The following is a 21,347-nucleotide window of genomic DNA, read 5'->3' on the forward strand; positions in this document are numbered from 1 at the left end:
GAAGATGTCTGACAGCTGTAAACTGACGAGACTGACAAGACCATTTATTTACACCGCAGTCTCCGGTGCCATTGAAACACGTGAAATTGTGATGTAGTGGGATCTAGCGCGTGTGTGTGTGCTCCGATGCTTCAGCGAGCCAACGCAGTAATGAGCGAAATCTCGCGGTGTTTCTTTCACGCCGGCTGTGCTGATGAACGCTCCCGCTCTCTGTCGTCAGGGATATTTCCATTTCCATCAATTTTACACCACTGGAAGTAAATGTGCCTGCGCGCGCGCCCGGTCCTGTCCGCGTGTCGGGAGCGCGCAACTGCAGCAGATCATAGCGGGGAGGGCGGGGGTTGGGGGGGGGGAGGAGGAGGAGGAGGAGGGGGGCGTCAGTGTTCCCAGTCACTTCTCATCCCACTAATTTAGCAGAAGGGGAGGAGAGAGAGAGAGAGAGAGAGGTGGAGAGAGCCTGGCGGTGTGTTGTGTTGGGGAACCGGGGGGACCGAGAGGCAGCGGACTGTCGGAGCTTCTGCTGCATCTGACCTGGAAAAACGTAAAACCGCCGCCACCACCACCACCGCCGCTGCTGCTGCTGCTGCTGCTGCTGCTGCTGCTGCTGAGAAAACCTACAGCACCCAAACGCACCGGGTCGGGCGGGTTTTCCCTCCTCCAGGTGTGTGAGCAGGAAAAAAAACCGTCGATCATTGATCCACCGGAGATCTACGGAGAGGCAGCCGCAGCTGGTTAACTGCGCGTACGGAGCCACCGCCGGAGACAGACGCAGAGACGCAGGGCGGAGAGGGTCGGTTCCACTTGGGCGATATATTCTAGTTATTTTTTTTTTCTGCCCTCGGTGCCGGAGCTCGGTGTTTACGCGGCGGCTGCAGGAGGAGGAGGAGGAGGAGGACGCGCTGAATCCGCGGAGGATCGGCCACACGGAGCAGGTCAGAGGGAGATTTTTTTTTTTTTTTTTTTTTTTAGTGTCGGTGTTGCGGAAAGATCCGAGAGAGGAGTAGAGAGAAAGAGAGAGAGAGAGGTGACAGGGAGGACTATCTACCACCGCCCACCTCCACCAATGGGTTAGGACCGAGCTGTTCTCTCAGAGCAGCAGTGCAGAGCCTCGGTCCGTCCGCTCACACCTGCGCGCACCTGCTCTCCCCGACCTGCAGGGGTGTATGATGTAGGAGCCCGCTGCCCACCACCAGCACCTCTGCATCCCGTAAACCACCCCCACCACCACCCGCCTCCACCCACCAGCGTCTCTCTGCCTCCCCCCTCCCCAACCCAGACTCCCACCATGCCGGCGGGGATGAAGCCGCTGGAGAAGTTCCTGAAGAAGCAGACCACGGCGCTGACCCGGGCCGGGGGCTTCGTCGGTGGGGTGGCGGACAAGGCCAGCGGGGGAACCGGGGCATCCCGCCGGAGAGCCAGCTTGTCCCGGGTCGTACCTTTCTTCAGGGAAACGTCGCCGGAGAGCGGCCAGGCTCGCGAGGTGTTCAGGTGAGACGTGTGCGTGGAAGTGAAGTCCTGAATCCGAGCTGAGCAGGGCCGGAGCAGGCAGCTGGGGGGGCCGTGGGCTGAGGGGGACCCCCTAGTCACATTTTCACGGTTTAGATAAAGATGCATTCGTGGTCAGATTGTTCTTTCAGTTACTGTCAAGCAGACCACAGCAGTGTTCATATACTTAGTGTTTAACTTAATGTTCCCGTCGTGTACTACAGCTACTGGATAAAGAAAAAGTCTATTTATTTATGGTCATTCTGACCTGCAGGAGTGTGATTTAAGTTACCTACTGCACCGATTGCATCCACAGTCTGTGCATCTAAAATGTATTTAAGTTGAACACTCAATTTTTAATATGTGCGTCCATGTGTGTACTCCTAGAGGTCAGGTTTGCCCGATTTTTTTGGCTCGCTGCATATGCGCTCCTTAGTTTAACGTACAACTTCTGATCTTTGACACTTGGCCGCCTGTAGCCCCGACAGTGAGGACCCCCCGTCGTGGCCCTCGGCCGCAGGGACCGGTCTGGTCACGGCGCCCAGCAGTGCCAACGGTTCCTGCTCCGGTTCCGGTTCTGGAGGAGGGGACGTCCGCAGCCCGTCCCTGTCCAGCGACGAGCAGAGCTCCGAGGCCAGCCTGATAACAGACAGCGGAGGAGGAGGAGGAGGAGGAGGAGGAGGGACACCTCTTCATCCCGACACACCAGATAACTTGACGCTCGCCGTGCTGGACAGCGTGGCAGGAAGACGTTTGGGACACTGCACAGGTAAGATGAAACACCGGGTAAAGATCTTGCACTAAGAGTTTTCTCAGTTTCTTTCGCTCTATTGATGAAATCAGGTTTCCAGCACTGTGATCGGCTGAGTTTATAAATTAATACATTACATACTATATAACGGATGGATTGACTGAGTTTGAGAACAGAAAACAAGAATGAGGCAATAGTTTTAAAGTTTGGACACATCAAACTGACACAGAAGAAACACTGAAGGCTGAGTGTGAAGGCGCCACATGTTTTTTCTGCGTCTGCGTCACAAAGTTGCAATTAAACACAACCCAAAAGACGACAGCTACTGGCTGCTGTTGTGTCCCTGCGTGAAAGGAGATAACTCTTCATACCAGCAGTAGGGACAGTTGTGGAAACGGAAAAAGCTGCACCAGAGCTGGTATCTATCTCCTGAAATGTGTTTGTCTACAGTTTATTCGTTTTGGATGAATCACGGTTCTGCGAGACTCTCGGTTCACCGGTTCTGTCTGTGGTCGACTGGTGCAGAAAATAGTTGCGGGACAGAGTCACAGACGCTCACCAACGGGCGGACGCTGGCTAACAGCCGACCGTCATCACAGCTTTTAGCCTGCATTTCAAAGTGTGTGTACATATATATATATAAACATTTAAATAGAAATCCCATATATGTATAAAATACGTGCGCTAACACAAGACACGTTACGTTTCAGCCTACTGTTCTCAGACTTGTGGACGCCTCTCATAGAGACTAACAGACAAACAAATGAGTGATTCACTGTGAAAATACTCCGTCGACTATTTTTATCGTCTCTAATGAAAACCACCGTTGATGCACTTGCTCATGTCACGTTCAGAACCTCGACTGTAGAACGAGCGGCTGCTGCAGCGTTCAGCTTCAGATTCGGCGTCCGGAGCAGACGCTCTTCACGTTCAGCCCGTTTCCTGCCGGAGGATTTTCATTTTACAGTTCATATCGCGCAGACTGCAGCCTCAGCTGTGTGTGTATGTGTGTGTGTGTATGCGTATGTGTGCGGTTACATAATCTCCGCCGTCCTCTTTCTGAAACGCAGCCTGCTTATTACAGCTGAAGTGGGTGTGCATGCATGCGAATGTGCTCCTGCAGGAATGTTTGCCTTTGTGTGTTTTTGTGTGCAGCAGAGAGCGGGGTGCTGCGTGATCGCTGGGAAACGTAGAAAATTGCACTGAGAAATCTCATGAAAACAAAATGTTGCATCAATTGCGCTGTGAATTCTGCCTCTGCTACACAGATCTATTTTTATAATCTTGAAGAGAAAAGAAATAAGAATAAAGGCCTACTGAAATAACCTAAAATAGTGAAATACAATGAAATAGAATTTTAGAAAAAAACGAGAAAAATCGAATTCTGATGAAATTTGAGTTGTTGACTAAACAAATATTAACATTTTCTTAAAAAATAAGCAATATTTATATTCAAAATATTTTCATTCAAAATTCAGAAGCAATAATTTATCATTTTGTTCTCAGTAACGTCAGTAACAGCTCTCTGTGTCTCAGGCCTTGCCGTCTGTTGCGTTACTGATCGATCGACAAAACTGAGTCCAGTTTGTCCTGCACAGCGACGAAGAAACGAGGGACAGAAAGACCAGCACTTTAATTTCTGCACTTTGCCACCGTCGTGAATAATCTGCCGCGTCCTGCTGCTTCGACAAACTCTCACAAAGACGCGTGTTCATCAGAGGATTGTGTGGCTGTGGGTCTGGCTGTTATGCAACTCGTCTGTGTTAATAAGCAGCGAACAGTTTGTCTCCGAGAAGCTGCAGAGCCGTGAAGTGATGAGTTTTATTCTTGTCTGCGGCCGAATCATTTGTTCAGAATTCACTTGAGAACGGTCTTTGTTGAGTGACGTGTTGTTTGCACACACACAGACTTTCTGTTGATCCTGTAAAGGATCTCATTACATATTTAAAAATTTCTCCTTTTCAAGTTCCAGCAATTTGAAATCTTTTTAGAATTCAAATCAGATAAATTCCAAATGCAATCACTTTGTTTTACGTGCAATCACATAAAACAAAGTATTTTGAAAAATCTATAACAATAAGAGTAAAATTAAAACATTTGTAGTGTCAAAAATTGTAAAAAAAAAAAAAAAAGAAAGAAAAAATACATATTAAATTGCATAAAGAAAATATATTTTTAATAAAATATAAAATATAAAAATATAAGAAGTAAATCATTTCAAAACCCCTAAATTCAAAATAAATCCATAATATTTAATACATTATTTCAAATAAAAAAAAAAAAAAAAAAAAAAAAAACATTTTCTGCAAATTCAGCTTGTTCTTGGGCCAGTGGAGTCTCTCAGCCCGTCCCTGTCGCTTGAATGAAGCTCCTTTTCAAGGTGATCAGAGTTGCACGGTCTGAAAAAAACCCCAAACTGTTGGAGCTCTGCCACAGAAACAAAGCTGACGGTGACGTGACCCGGTGAAGCCTCTGATTCGCCTCAGTTCGTGTGGCAGGTAATAAAGCGGCCGCTGTCGTCATCGTGCTGCAGAGAGCAAAATGTCCAGTTCTTCACAGCATGAATCAGAGCTGATAAATTATGGATTAAGTTAACATCGGCTGCGTTTGCTGCTTCACGCTCCAAACAGAAGAGGAGCGTTGTTATAATACACGTCTCTCTGGTGGAAGCGACTCTGTCCAATGAATTCTGGGTTTAAGTGTAAATTGACAAGATTTCCAGTCAGTTCGGTTACACCTGTAGTTGGTGTTGACTTAACTCTAGAGTCAAAGATCTCAGCAAAACAAACTGTTGTTTTAATAAGGAAGTGAGACGATAATTCTCAGTGAACAGCTGGTTAACGTGCCTGAGAGCTGCTGCTCTTCACCTAATAGCTCGCTGTAGCTGCTCCCTCTTCCTTCACACCCTGGAAACTTTCAAAGAAAACGAGTAAAATAAGCAGTAAACCGATTTCACAATGTCACTTATTTTATTTTTTTCCAGCTAAAGCCTTTAATGTGAATCTACAGCAGCAGGAAGTTCCCAGTTAGTATAAGCTGCCATCTCTAAACCAATAAAAGTATATCAGCTTGAAACCAATAAAGCACTAACAGGAATGTATCCACAGACGTTCGTAATAATAAAATATATACACGTATTTTCATCAAGTCGCCTTCGTGTCTGTGCATGACACAATAAAAAAAAGATTAAAAATACAATAATGTATAAGTAAAAGAAACCCCATATTCAATTTTTCTCTTAAATACCCAAAGAAAATAAAGTGTAAAGTAGTTAATAATAAGTAAATAATAAAACATTGCAGTGCTTATCATGGACCGTGGAGGCTGCTGTGTGAACACGTGAATGAACGTCAGCGTAGTAAAGTTCATGTTGGTTTCAGAATCATAGAACAGAGAGCGGCAGAAATGTGTGAAATGAAAGTTTATCGAAGAAGAAAGAGTTAACACTGCTGCTGTTTTTTCTTGTTGCATCCAAACATAATCCCTGGTCTGTGAGTGTGCAGCTCCGCAACGGACTACAAACGTGGAGCGTCCGCAATTTATGGACTACAAATGCCCGCTAGAAACGGCAGATGTTTACTGAGTTTTCCTTTCTCCGTCTGTGCGGCTGTTTCCTTCTGCACTCAGCTGTGGACGTGTTTATTTATATGTTGCTTCATTTAAAGTGCGCGTAAATAAACACTTCTGGGAATTGGTTCTCGCCGGACAGATGTTATTTCTTAATCACGTATAAATGGTTTGGGGCCGATGACAAAAAAGAGAAGTTTAAAGTTGCACGCGAAGCGACGTCGTCCGTCTCTTGGCAGAGGCTGGTTTGGCTCTAGTGGACGTACCACGCACCGGTTGCCTAGGTAACCCTCTTGGGTATTTCTCACCTCAGATGTTTCCCAGTGAAACGACGAGAACTTAATTATGCACTGATCAGGCAAAACATTATGACCACCTTCTAGGGCTGCACGATTGTGGCCAAAATGACAACGACGATTATTAATCACAATTATTCATCATGTATTAAACATCTGTATTTTTATTGCATTACTTTTACACAAACGATTTTTGTTTTTGATCAGTTTGGGATCTAGTGAATTTGGAAGTGTGTCTGTGTCGGTGTCCTGTTGAGTATGGCTGCCACCATGAAGGAGTGTCATTGCTATGGGGAGGGGGGGGGTCTGGTTTGGTCTAAGTGGGTGGTACAAGTCTAAGCAACATCCACACGAATGAATGCCAGGTCTAAAAGTTTCCCAGCAGAACACTGAACTGACACAAGATGGTCAGTGTTATTCACTTCTTCTCTCAGTGGTCATAATGTTGTGGCTGATCAGATGTCATTGTTGCAAAGCATTAGTTTCCACTGTGTTTTTGTTAATAGCATCATCAGCGGCCCGTCTGTGTCAACTTGACTTCCATCACAAAACAGTCGTCTTTCAAAAAAAAACTGAACTCGTGTGTAGACAGAGCAAGCAGATAGACCAGACCATTTCTAAAATACACAACTCTCTGACACGATAAAAGTAAAAACAGAATCAGGAACGTTTAAAGGACTCTGTTCTCCTTCCTGTGATTTGTCTCTGAAGTGCGGGTTGTGGTTTTTCGTGAGAGCAGTAGTAAGAAGAGATATGAACTGAAAGATGGATGAAAGCTCAGAAACGAATCAAACAATCTGCGCCATCCATCGTCTGCACAACTATCTGAGATGAACGCAAGTCTTATCTTCCTCGGCTAAGGTTTTGATGATGGTCCAGTTTATCAGCTCCTCAATCACTGGACTATTGAACTCTTCTCACGCTGATCCCTGAGTTTAACGGCTCAGGTTTAGTCCCAATGCTCCCTGTGTCTAACAGCCATCTTGGATACCGAGGCTCCAAACGGAGCCCCGGATCTGAACCCTCGCGAAAAAATGTTGGGCGCAGACAACTTCGAGAGGATAATAACGGTGTGGTGTTGATCACAGGTCACGGAGGATTGTCTGTATGAGCTTTATTGAGGCCAAGCCCGTTGATCCTCCCGTCATTGTCACCCTCATCATTTCAGAATCACAGGGCTTGTTGCGGTGAGCTCCCGATCCGCTTCAGTCATTTTTCACTACGATGGATTCTCACTGGTCTGGTTTTACCTGCTCCGGTTGGGAGCCTCTGAAACACCTTCGTAAACAGCTTAAACGCCACACTGTTCGATTGAAGTTTTGCCAGAAGAATTTTCCGACGTGTTAACGTGGAAATGGCTGTTGTGCTGAATCTGACGCATGTCGATGGCAGCTTTAACCCGAGTGGTTTCTGGGAGGAACAGGAACAATGACGTGGTAATTGAAGGATTTTCGTAGCTGAAAAAGACTTAAAAACAGCTTCTACCCTCAAGCTGCTAAATGCCTCACACCAACAGCCCAAACTGTAGTGTAACATCACTATCCATCCCATCCCCTTTTTTTTTCTTTTCTTCAAAATCTTAAAGCTGCACCTTTGTTTCCATGCTAGTCAAAATGTCACGCTACATTTCAATTTCTGTGGAAACACCGTGACTAAGACACGAGAAGTCGTGTACAGGAAAATTTTGGTGCTCAAGTGTCTTAACTCGCCGGAAGTTATCGGAACAATGTGGCCTGGCGGCTTTCGTTCCTAAGCGTCGAGGCTGCTGCCAAAAAGGACAGTGTCTATTAGGGCTAAGCACTACGACACAGTAATAAATAATAAATAAAACAGCACACGATATTACGACATATTCATCTGCCAGGTCACAGGGTCTTTTTTGAGCGCTGGATGCCGACTGCTGCCACCTGCTGGCACCAAGAGTCATTTGCTATGAGCCCGTTGGCTGTAGTCTGTGCGGTGTGTTCAAGTGCAACTTCTGTGACCCAGATATTGGAGACTCAGCAGAGGACCTAAGAGGCCCGGAGGTGGAGAAGAGGCTCAGCTGCATTTTCCAAATATCGGAGTGACTCAGATTGACGACGTGAGCCGACCTCTGACCTCGTGTGTGGTTCGCGCTGTCAATAATATCGATTAACCACCAGACAGTATGACAGCCGCAACCTGGCATCAGATGTACTTACTGACTGACAGACCAGGAAGAGAGTCGCTTCAGTGTCTGTGTGTGTAATTGTATCTTTCTGTGAACCAGTTTTAGTTTTAAACCAGTGGAGTGAGGAAATTTTGGCCGGTCCTCACTACTTGAGAAGTGGGTTATAGTTATGATTAGTGTAGGGTTAGGGTTAGGGTTAGGGCTTTTATACACACACACACAGGTTGCCTCTTGTATACGACTATCTTTGTGAGAACATTCTTTGACGTAACGCTCTCCCTAGCCCCTTATCCTAACCATAACTTAACTGTAACCTTTACCATAAAACCAAATCTTAACCCTCAAACAGCCTTATAAAGAAGTGTCCTCACTCTGCACAAATGTCCTCAGTCCAAAACTGGTCCTCACAAAGACAGCCGTACGAGAACACAGACATGTACGTTTGTATGGCTGTGCGTGTATTCGTGTGTGTCGTACTGTTACGTGCACACCGATGTAGCACATTTGATTCAGATTCTCATAGATCAGGGTTCACCCACGCACACACACGCACACATAAGTGATTGATTGATAGATTATTCTGTGCACGCCCCTTTCGTTAACTACATCATGTACTGTGCTGACTCCATAAAAACATTATCCTTGGCTCCAACTGTTATGTCTTTCCTCACAGTTTCACTCCCACACCTGAAACACAAACATAACAATCTCTAACGGAGGCCTCGGCTGCAGTTCTACTTTTAAAAAGAAAGACAAAAAAACGTGCGTGAGGACAGCTGCCTTACAGGTAAAACAGAAAGACGATAAGTTTCCCGACTGTGTCATGAAAAGGGAACAAACCTGCCAAGGCTCCTTACATAACGGACACAAAAAACACACAAATGCGTAACGCACACAAACACGCACACACCCAGCCAGCGTGTTGAGGCAGGCAGTGTTCAGGTGAGGCCGCTCTACGGCGTGAAGCACAAAACATTTCTGCCTATCAGTCATTTGGTTTGTGTGTTTGTGCCCAGACTTCGTGTTTCACTTCACGTCTGGTTCAAGCTTATTTTAATCTAAAGCTGGTCCCCACGAACATACAGCAACAAACCTCTGTATGTGTGCGTGCTGTTGTCCTTTGTACCGTGAGTCATTCAGTGGAAAACAAACAGCCTGTGTGCTGTGGTCGCGTTTCTTTCTCAAGTCGTAAGGTTGGATTTGAGTTTGTTTTTTTGTCGAGAGGAGAATAACGGCGGCATGAAGCCACAGCGCACACTTCAAACATGTGAACGGTTTTCATGGAGCTCGGTCTGTGACGGCTACTGTGATCTGAAAACAACCGTGACGCCTCCTAAGACGAGCTTCAAACCACAGAAGTCCTCTCCTGAGTCATGCGATCAGAGGGTCTACAATTTACTCCTTCTAGATGATCATGTTATAAAAATAGTCCTCTGTTTGAATCTCCTAATAATGGAGGCGCTTGTGTGTGACATTTGTCTTTTTGTTCTCGTGCTCTGGTTCTTTAAGTCAGGGATCTTTAACGTTTTTCAGACCAAGGACCCCCAAACTGATGGAGAAATTAAGTAGGGACCCCCTACCTACTATATGTGTTCTATGTTAAGCTCGGCCTAGTCAATTATACAGGTTCAAATTTCCAACATGTGCAACAGTAGGGTGGCCATGCAACTGCCATAAACATACATACCTTTACCTTTGAACATGGATGAATGTAGTAGGGATGGTGAAGCTTGAGTAATATGGGGCCTCGTGATTGGATCAGCAGCGACAGGGGCGGGGCCTACTCTGTGCAGAGTAGTTGACTGAGTGAAGTGCGGAGTGAAAGATAAGGTCGTCTGCCTCCATTTATCCCTTCACTAAAATATGTTGGATTCATGTGAATGTGCATTTAAACAAATTAAAAGTTTGGGGGGAAAATTTAAAAAACAATGTATAAAAAATGTCTGATCAACCAAAAGATTTCCCCCCGCAGTACCACCACGGACCCCTAGGGGCCACAGACCCCCTGTTGAAGACCTATGCTCTAAGCTCAACAGCCAATCAGAGCGACCTCGCTGAGCTGAACTGAGAAGAGTCTGACTAGTGTAGAAAACCAGTCATAGACGACACGACACCAACAAACGGCAGAACATCACCTTAGCCTTAGTTTACCGAGTAGCTCATTTCCATAGTCCGCACAGCAGAGAAGGGTTGAGGCTTGTAAATATAAGAGACAATATTCTAACATGTGAGACAGGATTAAGATGGAAGCTGTTCCTGGATCATCAGCAGAAACAAGTTGAAGAGTCTGAATCCATAACACTGCAGAAGAAGAAATGGAAAGGAAGAGGGAGTCTGCTCTGCGTGTGGGAGCATGATTTCTTTTTTCTCTTTAGAATATGAAGTGAAAAGCTGCCCACTCATTTACCTCTCTCTGGATGCTTTTACCTTTATCTCCCTCCTCCTCCTCCTCCTCATCCTCCTCATCTTCCTCGACCTCTCAGAGCTGCAGGTTTCCCTCGATCAGCTTCCTGTTTGTGAAGATAGGGATTTGTGTATGAGCATGCATGTACTATGTGTGTGTCCGCAAATACATAAGAGGCTCTTTAGCACCTGTTCACATAGCAACCAGCTCTCAACAAGACATTTGGAGAAGAGGAGTGGGAGGCAAAGAGAGAGAGAGAGAGAGGGAGAGAGAGGGAGAGAGAGGTGGGAGGAAGGAAAAAACACAAAGACTGAAATTAGAGGCTTCAGTCTGAGCTCCAAAACACGGAGGAAAAACCTCCAACGTCTCCAGAAAAATACAAACTCAGGCCAATTTCTTTCCAGCAGACCTTTTCTGAAGGGAAGAATTTATTGAGGCAAAAAAAAAAATCATGCTCACACTTCTTGGTGTCAGTGCAGTGTTTGCTGTGTACTAATGTGCATCAGCAAGCCAATGCAAGAAATACAGAGATGGACAAAAATCTGAGTTATCTGGAAAAATAATTCTTAAGAGTAAGAAGGAACGACTGGAGAAGCTGCCGGGTGGAAGACTTGAGAGAATCAGATGCTCTGATGTCACGTAAAAATTCAAGGTATTGATCGCGGTGGAAGAAATGAAAGGTGTTACAGGCGAGTACGAGACAGTGAGCATCCTGTGTAATAATATCATAACTTTATGAACCAGTCAGTCGTGATGCCAATACCAAAACAATCAATCAAATCAATACACTGACAGACTGAAGAGTAATTAATGTGGTATACCTGTGAATATAAACGAATGAATTAATATGGCGACTGTGTAGCGAACAAACTAATTCGAAGTGAAATAGTAGTTACATGATTGTAACCCTAGTTCTGTGTGTGCAGTCACGATTCTCTGGGGTCGTCTTCCAGACAAATGTGGTAACCGTGTAAACACTTGATCCCATCGTTTCTCTCTGGTTGAATTAAATCTATTCTCTCCGCCCATGATGAGTTTCTGGGAGAGACAGACAAGAGATAGCAAAGCAATCAGTTGTTAAAACAAGTGTTTGAAAAGACGAACAAAGCTGGAATTGAATCTAGGCAGATATGTTGGAGTCTCAATCTTTTCCATCTTCTGTTGAACGTGTTTAGTATTGTCAATAAAGTTGGAGAGAAAAGCTGCTATATTTCCAGCAGATTTGATGCTCTACGGCAGGCCCTGTCAATAAAGTTCTGAAAATTAGGCCACGCCCCCATTTGGGTGAAAGTAAACCGCTGGTAGTAAATATAGTAGTAAATATAGTAGTAAATACGCGCCCCTAGTAGTCAGTGTTTATTTTGTGTTGCTAGTATTTGTCGACCGGAAAGCAGGTGAAATAGTCAGGCAGACACATAAATAATGTCGTTGCCGAGCGTCAAACACCAACGTTACTTAGAAAAACTTAGGGGTCCTATGTCCATCTAGCCTACCGACCGAGAAATGGTTGAACAAGGTGTCATACCGGACATTTACTCTGACGTCACTGAAACGCCGGGTAATGTATGACAGCTGTCATCAATTCATAATCATTCCATAATGTTAAATGAATAAATCATGACATAAATACAGCATGAAGCTTAGCCAACATTAAACTTTTTATTAAAAACACGCTTTACTGTAACGTAACTCTGTGCTCTGTCGTTACCGTCACTTCAGTTCAGCATCAACATTTACTACTTTATTTACTACTAATTTACTACTTTGACATTATAACTGACAACTGACAAATGGCATGCTAAAGTTAGCATCATAATTTAAAGTGACTTTAAAGTAAAGTGTTTGCCGCACACATAAACATATCAACTGTCAGAGTCCGGCTTTCCATCTTTGTCCACACGTTTTATGGCCTGAAGCCATAGATTTATTCATATTTTGTGCCTCTTTCTTGAGGGGAGCAGAGAAAAGAGTTTTTAACTTCTAACTTGTTCGAAGAACAATACACAATGCAGCAACTGTTTACAGCCGTAAGGGGGTGTGGCCTTAGCAGTGATGTAAGGTTACTGTCTTCCACTGACACCACTTCTGTCCGGGGCCACGCCCCCCGTGGCAAAAACATGGCGAAAAGTAGCAGTAAATACAGTGAGACTGGGAAAAATGTGGATTATCAGATCAAATTAAGGACAACTGGACTTGACCATGATCCATACGAACTTACGAATGGTCCGCAAACATTAACATGTGACCAAAAATCAGTTCTCCTAATAATTATATGGACCTGATTTCAACACCAGCTGGGAAATACTATACTTATACTAAGAATGACCTTTTGGTACTTTACACAACACAGCTCCAACGGCTTTATACTAGAGTACGCCCTCATTTGGAAAAGTGGATTAGCCTCAGTTTAAGTTTAAGTTAGTTTTACTTAATTTCAGTTATGATAAATGCAGCTAAATAAAAGATGCTAACACTAAGAGATTTACTGAGACATAACATTAGCCATACATTATGTAGTTTAAAGTATGGCTTCATCAAATAAATTAAATATTACCTGACACAAAATGTGAACCGCAACACCAGGTTTCTGTGCCTGGACTCCAGTTGTCTCTCAGCATTGCAGTGATCCATTTACTTCTCGTTTCTTTTGAAATCTGTTGGTTCAGTCAAAACGCACAACAGCTCTTCCCCATTTTTTCTTGTTTAGTTTTACAGTTTAGACGGTATTAAAGCCTGCGTTTCAAATGAATACAAACATCTCATCATATCATTTTATCTGGTCTCTGGTCTGAATAATTGATCAGGTTGTTGTATTATTGTCCTAGTAAACGAAGTCCCTTTCTGACGTTGAGGTGTTCTCTTGAACAGGCAAACACAGACTCTCATTGACGTTTTGCAGAACTAATGAAGTCGTCGTATAAGTTGATTCTGGTGTCAGTTTCACCAGAACCTTTTCTCCGCGAAGACTTTGATTTTCTTAGCAGCGCGTTGCAGCTATCGACGTTTGTGTCGTTCAGTTCTCTCCTTCAGTGTTTTATCCCTCTCGGTGGTTGTAGGCGTTCTCTCCATCCCATTTGGATTCAGCCGGTTCCTCTCCTCCCACGTTGACACCCCATCACTCTGTTCTCGCCATCGTTTCTCTCTGCTCTGCTCTCGCTCTCTGTTTCGCTGCAGATTCATTATGATGTGAACTTTCCTGTGTCCCTCGTGTTGTTCAGGTGTCACTTGAATCATCCTGCACACTGTATAATTCAGGTGGAAATTGTCTGATAGATAGCACTCTGGACATGTAATAATCACACAAAACTGAAAGGTTTAAAGTATATTATATGTATTTAGAGTTTATTGTAATTACAAGAGGAGATCACAGTACCTCAACACATGAAGTGGTTGAGGTACAGAGGAACATTCATCTCTTATAGTGTTCCCTTTCTTTGATATCAGACACCCAGACAGTGTTTCCTCTTACAGGCATTCATGTCCAGTAAATCATCAGACACGTATAGTGATTACCTCAACAGAAACACTGTGATAGCTGTTCAAAATAACACGGTAAACCATTAAGAATGAATGATCAACTAGTAACTTCACTATCTTTAATGTTTACTACTCTTTGCTAATAGATTTGAATTCCTAAGATAAAGTAAGACGAGCACTGTGACTAGACCTGATGACACACGGCATATGATAAAACACGCATTACAACGACTTCAGACTTAAGAACAAAGGCTTTAGACCATAGGTTTTCAACAGGGGGTCCACGACCCCTAGGCAGTCCGCGGAGTCACTGTCAGGGGTCGCTAAATCTTTGCTTGATTTGACATTTTTATATACATTTTAATTTCCACTCACAAATTTAACATTCTTTAATTATACATTAACATGAATCCAGCATATTTCAGTAAAGGGATAAGAGATAGCTTCATATTGAATGTAAAACGATAATAGTAATGTATATGTATAAATAGGCCGAGTTGAATATAGAACAGATATAGTAGGTAGGAGCTCTCTGCTCAATCCCTCCATCAGTTTATGGTCCTTGACCTGAAAAACGTTGAACACCGCTGCTTTAGACGTCACTTGAACTTGCAAACGAAGACTTGTGAGCATCTCTGACCTTCAGCACTTAATGCACTCTCGTTATGCACTCACTTTCAGAGAGAAATCTCACACTTCTTGCTGTATTACACTTCCCTGACAGCTTTAGTCACTGACCACTATGAGACCTTTTTAAAATAAAATAATGATTGATGATCAGTTTTATTAAAACAAATCTTAATGCAAACATACAAACATGATTCAAGATTTTAACATTCATTGTAATGTTAATGTTTGGACCTGAGCCACTCTAACTTAACTGCCTAATGATCAGAGTACTTCCTGCAGCACCTCAGTAAAACAGATGAAGTATTGATCTTTGCTGATTTCTCTCTTGTGACTCTTCTTCCTCTCTCACATTTCCCTCTTCATCCTCTCACTGTCGGCAACGTGGTGTCTCTATGGTAACCGCCTGCAGAGAGGCGGATCCCGACAGGACACACCCACTGCAGCATGCGTCTCAAACACACACACACACACACACACACACACAGGCGCACACTGAGCAGCAGTATGTTTTAGCAAATGTGACCACAGGTCTGTTTCAGCATCTTAAATTACAGCTGTTAGCCGAGCAGCTGCTCATTGTGGCGTCCCTTCTCGGGTCGGCGCTGCAGCTCGGCTTCATGCGTCTGTTCATGATACAGTCAGCTCCACAACACCTCTCAGATAAATGCATTCAGTCAAAGATCAGTTCATTTTATTGTGATCTCACATTCCCAGTGTCTTTGAACGCCGGTGGTTCCTGCGCAGGCCGGATGAACCTGCGTTTTACACATTAACCAAGAACTCTGCAAACTGTGTCGTCGGGCATATAAATAGTCAGGCGTATTTTTGGAGCTGTGCTAACAGTTAGCTAGCGAGGTTAAACACGTACAAAGGTTAGACTGACAGCCGTGTTCTTATTAGAAAGCCTTTAAGACGTCAGACACAGCAGCAGAGACCTCAGTATGTACAATGCACTCACAGTGTGTATGTATAATGCTTGCAGCCAAGTATTCAAATGCGCGGAGTGACTCTGATTGTTCTTTTCCATATATTTGTGTTGAACTCTAAATGCAGCGTTCTGTTCCGAGAGGCGGCGTTGTGTTCAGGGACAGTCTGTACAGCTAATCTCTCTGTGTTTTGTGTGCAGAAACGCTGCTGGATGACTTCATGTTGACACATCCCATCTTCCTGACGGCCGACAGGCTCCAGCAAGTCCTGCTGCAGCAGTATCCTTCAGCGTCTCAGCCCTAATTACTCACGAAACACGTGATCACAGGCTGCGTTTGGTGGCGCGCGTGGCTGCATAACGCGCGTGGCTGCATAACGCTCGTCCAGGTTTGTGCATGCGTTTTCACAGGCTGTGGCTGCGTTTAGTTTGGTGGAATTCTGGGTCCAGTTTGGGAAAGCTCAGGTTTAACTCGTAGGGTATCTGCTCTGTTGGTTTGTTCTGGTGGACCTGAGGGTTGAATTTCTGCCTGCAGACGAACTCTATCTGTCCATCCGTCTGTCTGTCTGTCTTCCTCTTTATTTCAGTTTTTCTTTCTGGGAAAAGGAAGGAAGCTCCCTCCCAGATTAAAAGTCAGGACCTCGTGAGCAGATTTCCCTGAAATGTCTGTGATATCACAGAGTTATTGTTGTTTTAGCGCCACACTCAGGAGAAGCTTTACATTTTAGCTGCGCTCTAAGAAATAATCAGGTTGTTGTTTTTATGTCCCGACGCCAGAGATTTTGTGTTATCGCTTTGCTGTCTGTTGGGTTTTTGACCCTTGAGGATTCTTTGGAAATCCTTTCCTAGATCCACTATCTGCTGGATAAGAAGCCTCTTAGTCTTAGTTCCTAAAACTGTGATTTGAACTTCTAAGAACTCATTTGAACGTTATCCAGGAGGAACCTTGAACCAACCCGAGGCATCTCATTTTGTGTGGATTTCTAATTTCATTTGGCAGATATTTTATTTTATTTTAAGGTAGCCCCCCAGAAAAAAAAACTGCAGATCATATCAGGTGAAAAACAGGAACCGGTAAAATAAAGTTCAGAGCAGTTTGTAGTCTGGTGGTAAGAGTAATGTAAATAAATCAGTTTTCTTTTGGCTGCAGGGAGATAATTAGAGATAATACTCACCCAGAGGCAGGGAGAGAGAGAGAGCAGAGGGAGGGTTGTGGGAGTAGGAAGAAGAAGAAGAAGAAGAGTGGGAGGGACAGATGGACAGAAATCCTCATCTTCCTCTGCTGCTTTCTGAAATTGTTTGGTCCATGAGACGTTCAGGGACTCGTTCAGTCTGGCAGGAACCGAGTCAAATCTTTGTGGATAAACTTCAGTAGAGACAGCAGAGAAAAAAGCCACTCAATATTTAGACAACACAATATTTAGAAGCCGTCTAGGATTCTTCGTGTTCGTTTTTTTTTTTTTTTTTCTTCGTGTGAAGAAGAGGAAGATGGAACAATGAGCTAAATAACCGTCGTATTCCTTCAGTTATAAATTTTATATCTCTTGTTTGTATCCACTGTGCATTGTAGGAAGTGTTTCAAATCTCAGAACATGACTTCCCCATAGAGAGGACAGACAAATAAAACTCACAGAGGAAGAAAAGCTCAAAAACAATCTGTGGTTGTGCGTGTGTGCAGTGATATGTGGGTCATCATGGCGGCGTCTTAGAGCTGCTGCTCTGTGATGCTGAAACTGCTGATTATTCTCCCTCCTGGTTTCACTACAGACACTAGTCACCGCGCTGCTTTCTTTTTGCTGGTTTGCTTGTTTGTCGGTCGGTCGCCACACTGCAGCGAGTTGACTGTAAACGCGGTCAGAGTGAGTCCAGAGTGAGTCCAGACGTCCTGGTCAACAGAAACACGTTTCCTCCTTAACTCGAGTCTTTCCCAGATTCACTCTCGAGGGAGACGGGGGAGGCAGGGAGGTGGAAAGGAGAGACGGAGGGGAGACGGAGGGAGAGCCGAAGGGAGAGATGGACGGCGCGGAGAGGAAGCAGGCCGTGCTGAACGTGGCGTTCCGATACCTGGACACCTACAGAGAGCTGCTGCAGGAGGAGGGAGAGCGCAGCAACAGCTTCCCCAAGGTTACACAACACGCATCGCACACCACAAACACAAACGCACCTTACACCGCTTGCCCTTTGTCCCAGAGTCATAAAGAAACCGAAACTGTCGGGCCATCACAGGCGGCAGACGGTGATAATGATCTATATAACCTGCTTCAGTCTGATGAGCCACAAAGTGAAAGAAAAAGCTTAACTGACACTTAATGACACCTGATGACATCACTGCAGCGTCATGGCCGCCTGGTGGTACAGAGAAGCTAGAGGACAGGAGAACTGTGGATTAAAGGGATAAGCTTTAAGGCTTCGAGGCTTTTTTTTTTTTTGGTCGTTCCGAAGCATGTCTCACATGTGGGTATTAATGAATAAAATATATGTGTGACTGTACAGGTATTACACATAGAGCTACACAAAAGTCTGTGTTAGGACTGTGAGTTCGCCGCCATCTTGACTGAAACTTTGTTAAAATTAATATTTTACCTGTCAAATACCTTTTTAAACTTTAATATATATTATTTTTAGCGTCCTATTTTTCTTGTATTGTACGTAGTCATGTTTCTAAGTTCGCAGCCACTGCAACAAACACAAAACTTCAATGAATGCATATATTTTCATTTTGGTTATTTTTCAACTTTTTTATTAATTTATTTATTTTTAAATCTGATGTTTAGGGTGAATTAGCAGCTAACAGATTTTAAAAAATTATAGCAAAGAAATTAAACACAGTTAAAATGTTTTTTTCGTTTCCTGGTAGTTAGCTTAGCATCAACATTAAGACGGATGATTAACTGCAAAGATGGACTTTAGTCTCATCACAATCAGAGAACAGAAACTTTCTGTTTTAAACTGAACTACTGTCATTTGTGACGTATGCAGGTCTACAAACCAGAGACATTAAGCATTATTTAAAAGTGGCTAGCTCGTATGCTAACCTTGTAAATTAGCTTCTCTTCGATACCAAAGCCAGAAACAAACAGCTTCATTTTGATAAGAGAGCAGAGACCTCAAGTAACACTGATATAAATCACCTGAAGTTAAAAAACTAAGATACTAGACTATTGTAGCTGTTGTTTTGATACAGATGCTGCTAATATAAAAAGTCATGTTGATGTCTTGAATTTGTAGAAAATGTCAAAAGGTCTTGATTTAACATGGAGTTATTATTGTAGCTCGTGGAATGTTAATATTGGATTTTATCTGAATACCTTATCACCATGTTGGTGATAAAATTCCTCATGAACGTGGACTCACACCTTTTTATGATTCATCCAGGCACGGCACAGCTCACCAGCAGATGCTCGTGTGTGAGAACATGCGTGACCTGTATTTAAATGGCGTGTATTGGTTAACTGCTTGGCCCTTTTTCGTGCAGGAGCTGTACATGTGTGCGGTTCAGGAGTTGACTCGGTATCCGGAGCTGGTGGAGGACGTCATCAAACTGCAAAGATGGACGGAGATCTTACACTGCCCGTAAGACACAACAGTAGACGATAGTTCACAACCAACCCATACACACTCACACTGCACACCCTGAATGTTTTTCATCGTGCCAACCTCTTTGTATGCAACGATTTTAATTGGCTTGAATTGATTGATGTTGATTTGACTCTGAGTCTGTTGGGTTAGCAACAAAACCTCAAGCCCCGTTCAAGAAAGGACTTGTAAAAGTGTCGAAACCTGATAATGATGATGATGAGAAATTATAGTTTAATGAGTTAAAACAAAAAAGCAGCATGAGAGAGAAAGAGAAACACGGAGGTGGAAGTAACCCCTTAAAAGAGGAAAGCAGCCAGTTCATGTCCTGACTTTGTGCGTCTGTGTTTGTGTTGTAGCTCTGATGAAGAGAAGGAGAGCAGGAAGAAGCAAGTTCGTCCTCTGTTCAGACACTTCAGACGCATCGACGCCTGTCTGCAGCCTAGAGAGGCCTTCAGAGGCTCCGACGAGAGTACGACACCATTAGATACCTGCACGCAGAAATACACACCTACCTAAATATTAGAGCTGCACGACTCTGTGTAATCTGTAAACACACACTCATCTGAAATGCAAACACACCTGTACCATAGTCGGGGAATACAAATCACAAAGTGGCACACCCAAAACACATGCAGCTTTCATCTTTTCAGTTTCTAGTGGTGTTAGCCTAGCTTAGCGCAAAGCCAATCAACAGAAGGACCCTGCTAGCTTTGCTTCGTAGCATCTACGACTCCATTTCATCTTCATATTTTAGCTTTTTTACTAATACGTTAGTCACCAATCCAGCCTGTAGTCTGCTGTGTTTATTTGAGTTGAACCAGAGAGCTAGCTGATGGGATGCAGGTAGGAAGTGTTGGATGCAAAATATTTCTATCATTTCTATATTATAATTTTCTATAATTGTAATTATAGGGGACTTAGGAGCTACTTTTAAGTTTACAGGGCCAGCTATTGATAGTTAACTCTATGCTAAGCAGACCAAGAAGCTAACTTTACTTTACCCTGTGGTAATGCTAGAATGCATAGAAGCTAAATTTGAAAATAATAATATGACCTGGAAGCCAACTCTGAGCTATTAGGATCAAGCACACCAAGTTAACTGCTTGTCAATGTGAACTCAGATTAAAATTCCTTTTAGTTTGTTAGCTACATTGTTTGCCAGTATTATTAGTGTATAATGATTTTTTTTGGATGCAAAGTAATAGTCAGTACATTTTAACAGACATATTTCCAGCATTTGTTGACTAAAGAACTAGAAGGATGTCAATAAACAGTAGTATTAACTTGGAATTAGGCTAAAGTTAGCTTAAAGGCCCCTTAAAGTCATCTTATACCTCTTAAACCTCTGTAGCTCTTGAGTCAGTAAATCCCACCTGACAGTATGGACAGGTGATTAGCATTCACCATAAATAACAACCAGATTTAGTAGTTTCTTTAAAGTGCAGTACCACCAATGTTCACCAGATGGTGCCAGAATACCCCACTCATCCACACATAGTTGTTTTTAAGATTTCATAAGCGAACAGAATCTTTTGTACAGAACCTTTTGACAGTTCTTTTTAGGGTGAAGACATTAAAATGTTTGTGTGTGTGTTTGTGTTTCCAGTCTTCTGCAGGGTCTACACCCCGGATCATTCCTACGTCACTATCAGGAGTCGTCTGTCCTGTCGGGTCGGAGAGATTCTGGCTCTGGTTAGAGAGAAACTGCAGTACAGTGAGGACCAACCAGTTCTCCCTGGAAACCTCATACTGGTGGCCGTCACATCAGCCGGAGGTCAGGAGGCCCTCACAGTCACATTGAAAAAATAGTTTTGTCCCATTTAAAGTATTTGAAATGAGATAAATGGATGTGTGTTGTGTGTTCAGAAAAAGCAGTCTTTCGTCCCAGTGATGAGGCTGTGTTTACCACTCTGGGAGTCAACACTCACCTGTTCGCTTGTGAGCCCTCCGAGCTTGAATCCTTGGTGAGGAACTTTTTGACTGGTTGTCTGTTGCAGATTAGATTCATGGTGAAAGCATTTGTTTCAACTCTAGTGTGAAATGTCGAACTTTAGAAATACGTTTATTACAGGTGAGGTCAT

General features: G+C 43.7%; 1 protein-coding gene across 1 annotated transcript in view; it reads left to right on the top strand.

Annotated features, from left to right (window-relative positions):
* The first annotated feature begins 386 nt into the window (after positions 1 to 386).
* rapgefl1 (Rap guanine nucleotide exchange factor (GEF)-like 1) overlaps positions 387 to 21,347 on the top strand; it is a 29,386-nt gene continuing 8,425 nt past the window's right edge. The window contains exons 1-8 of the mRNA XM_047571532.1: positions 387 to 1,488; positions 1,965 to 2,254; positions 15,889 to 15,967; positions 17,619 to 17,811; positions 19,163 to 19,260; positions 19,623 to 19,735; positions 20,873 to 21,040; positions 21,133 to 21,230. Of these exons, the coding sequence (XP_047427488.1) occupies positions 1,286 to 1,488; positions 1,965 to 2,254; positions 15,889 to 15,967; positions 17,619 to 17,811; positions 19,163 to 19,260; positions 19,623 to 19,735; positions 20,873 to 21,040; positions 21,133 to 21,230 (1,242 nt within the window). The 5' untranslated portion in view covers positions 387 to 1,285. The remainder of the gene's footprint in view (positions 1,489 to 1,964; positions 2,255 to 15,888; positions 15,968 to 17,618; positions 17,812 to 19,162; positions 19,261 to 19,622; positions 19,736 to 20,872; positions 21,041 to 21,132; positions 21,231 to 21,347) is intronic.

Source organism: Mugil cephalus, chromosome 20 (assembly GCF_022458985.1).
Source record: "Mugil cephalus isolate CIBA_MC_2020 chromosome 20, CIBA_Mcephalus_1.1, whole genome shotgun sequence".
NCBI classification, from domain to species: Eukaryota; Metazoa; Chordata; class Actinopteri; order Mugiliformes; family Mugilidae; genus Mugil; species Mugil cephalus.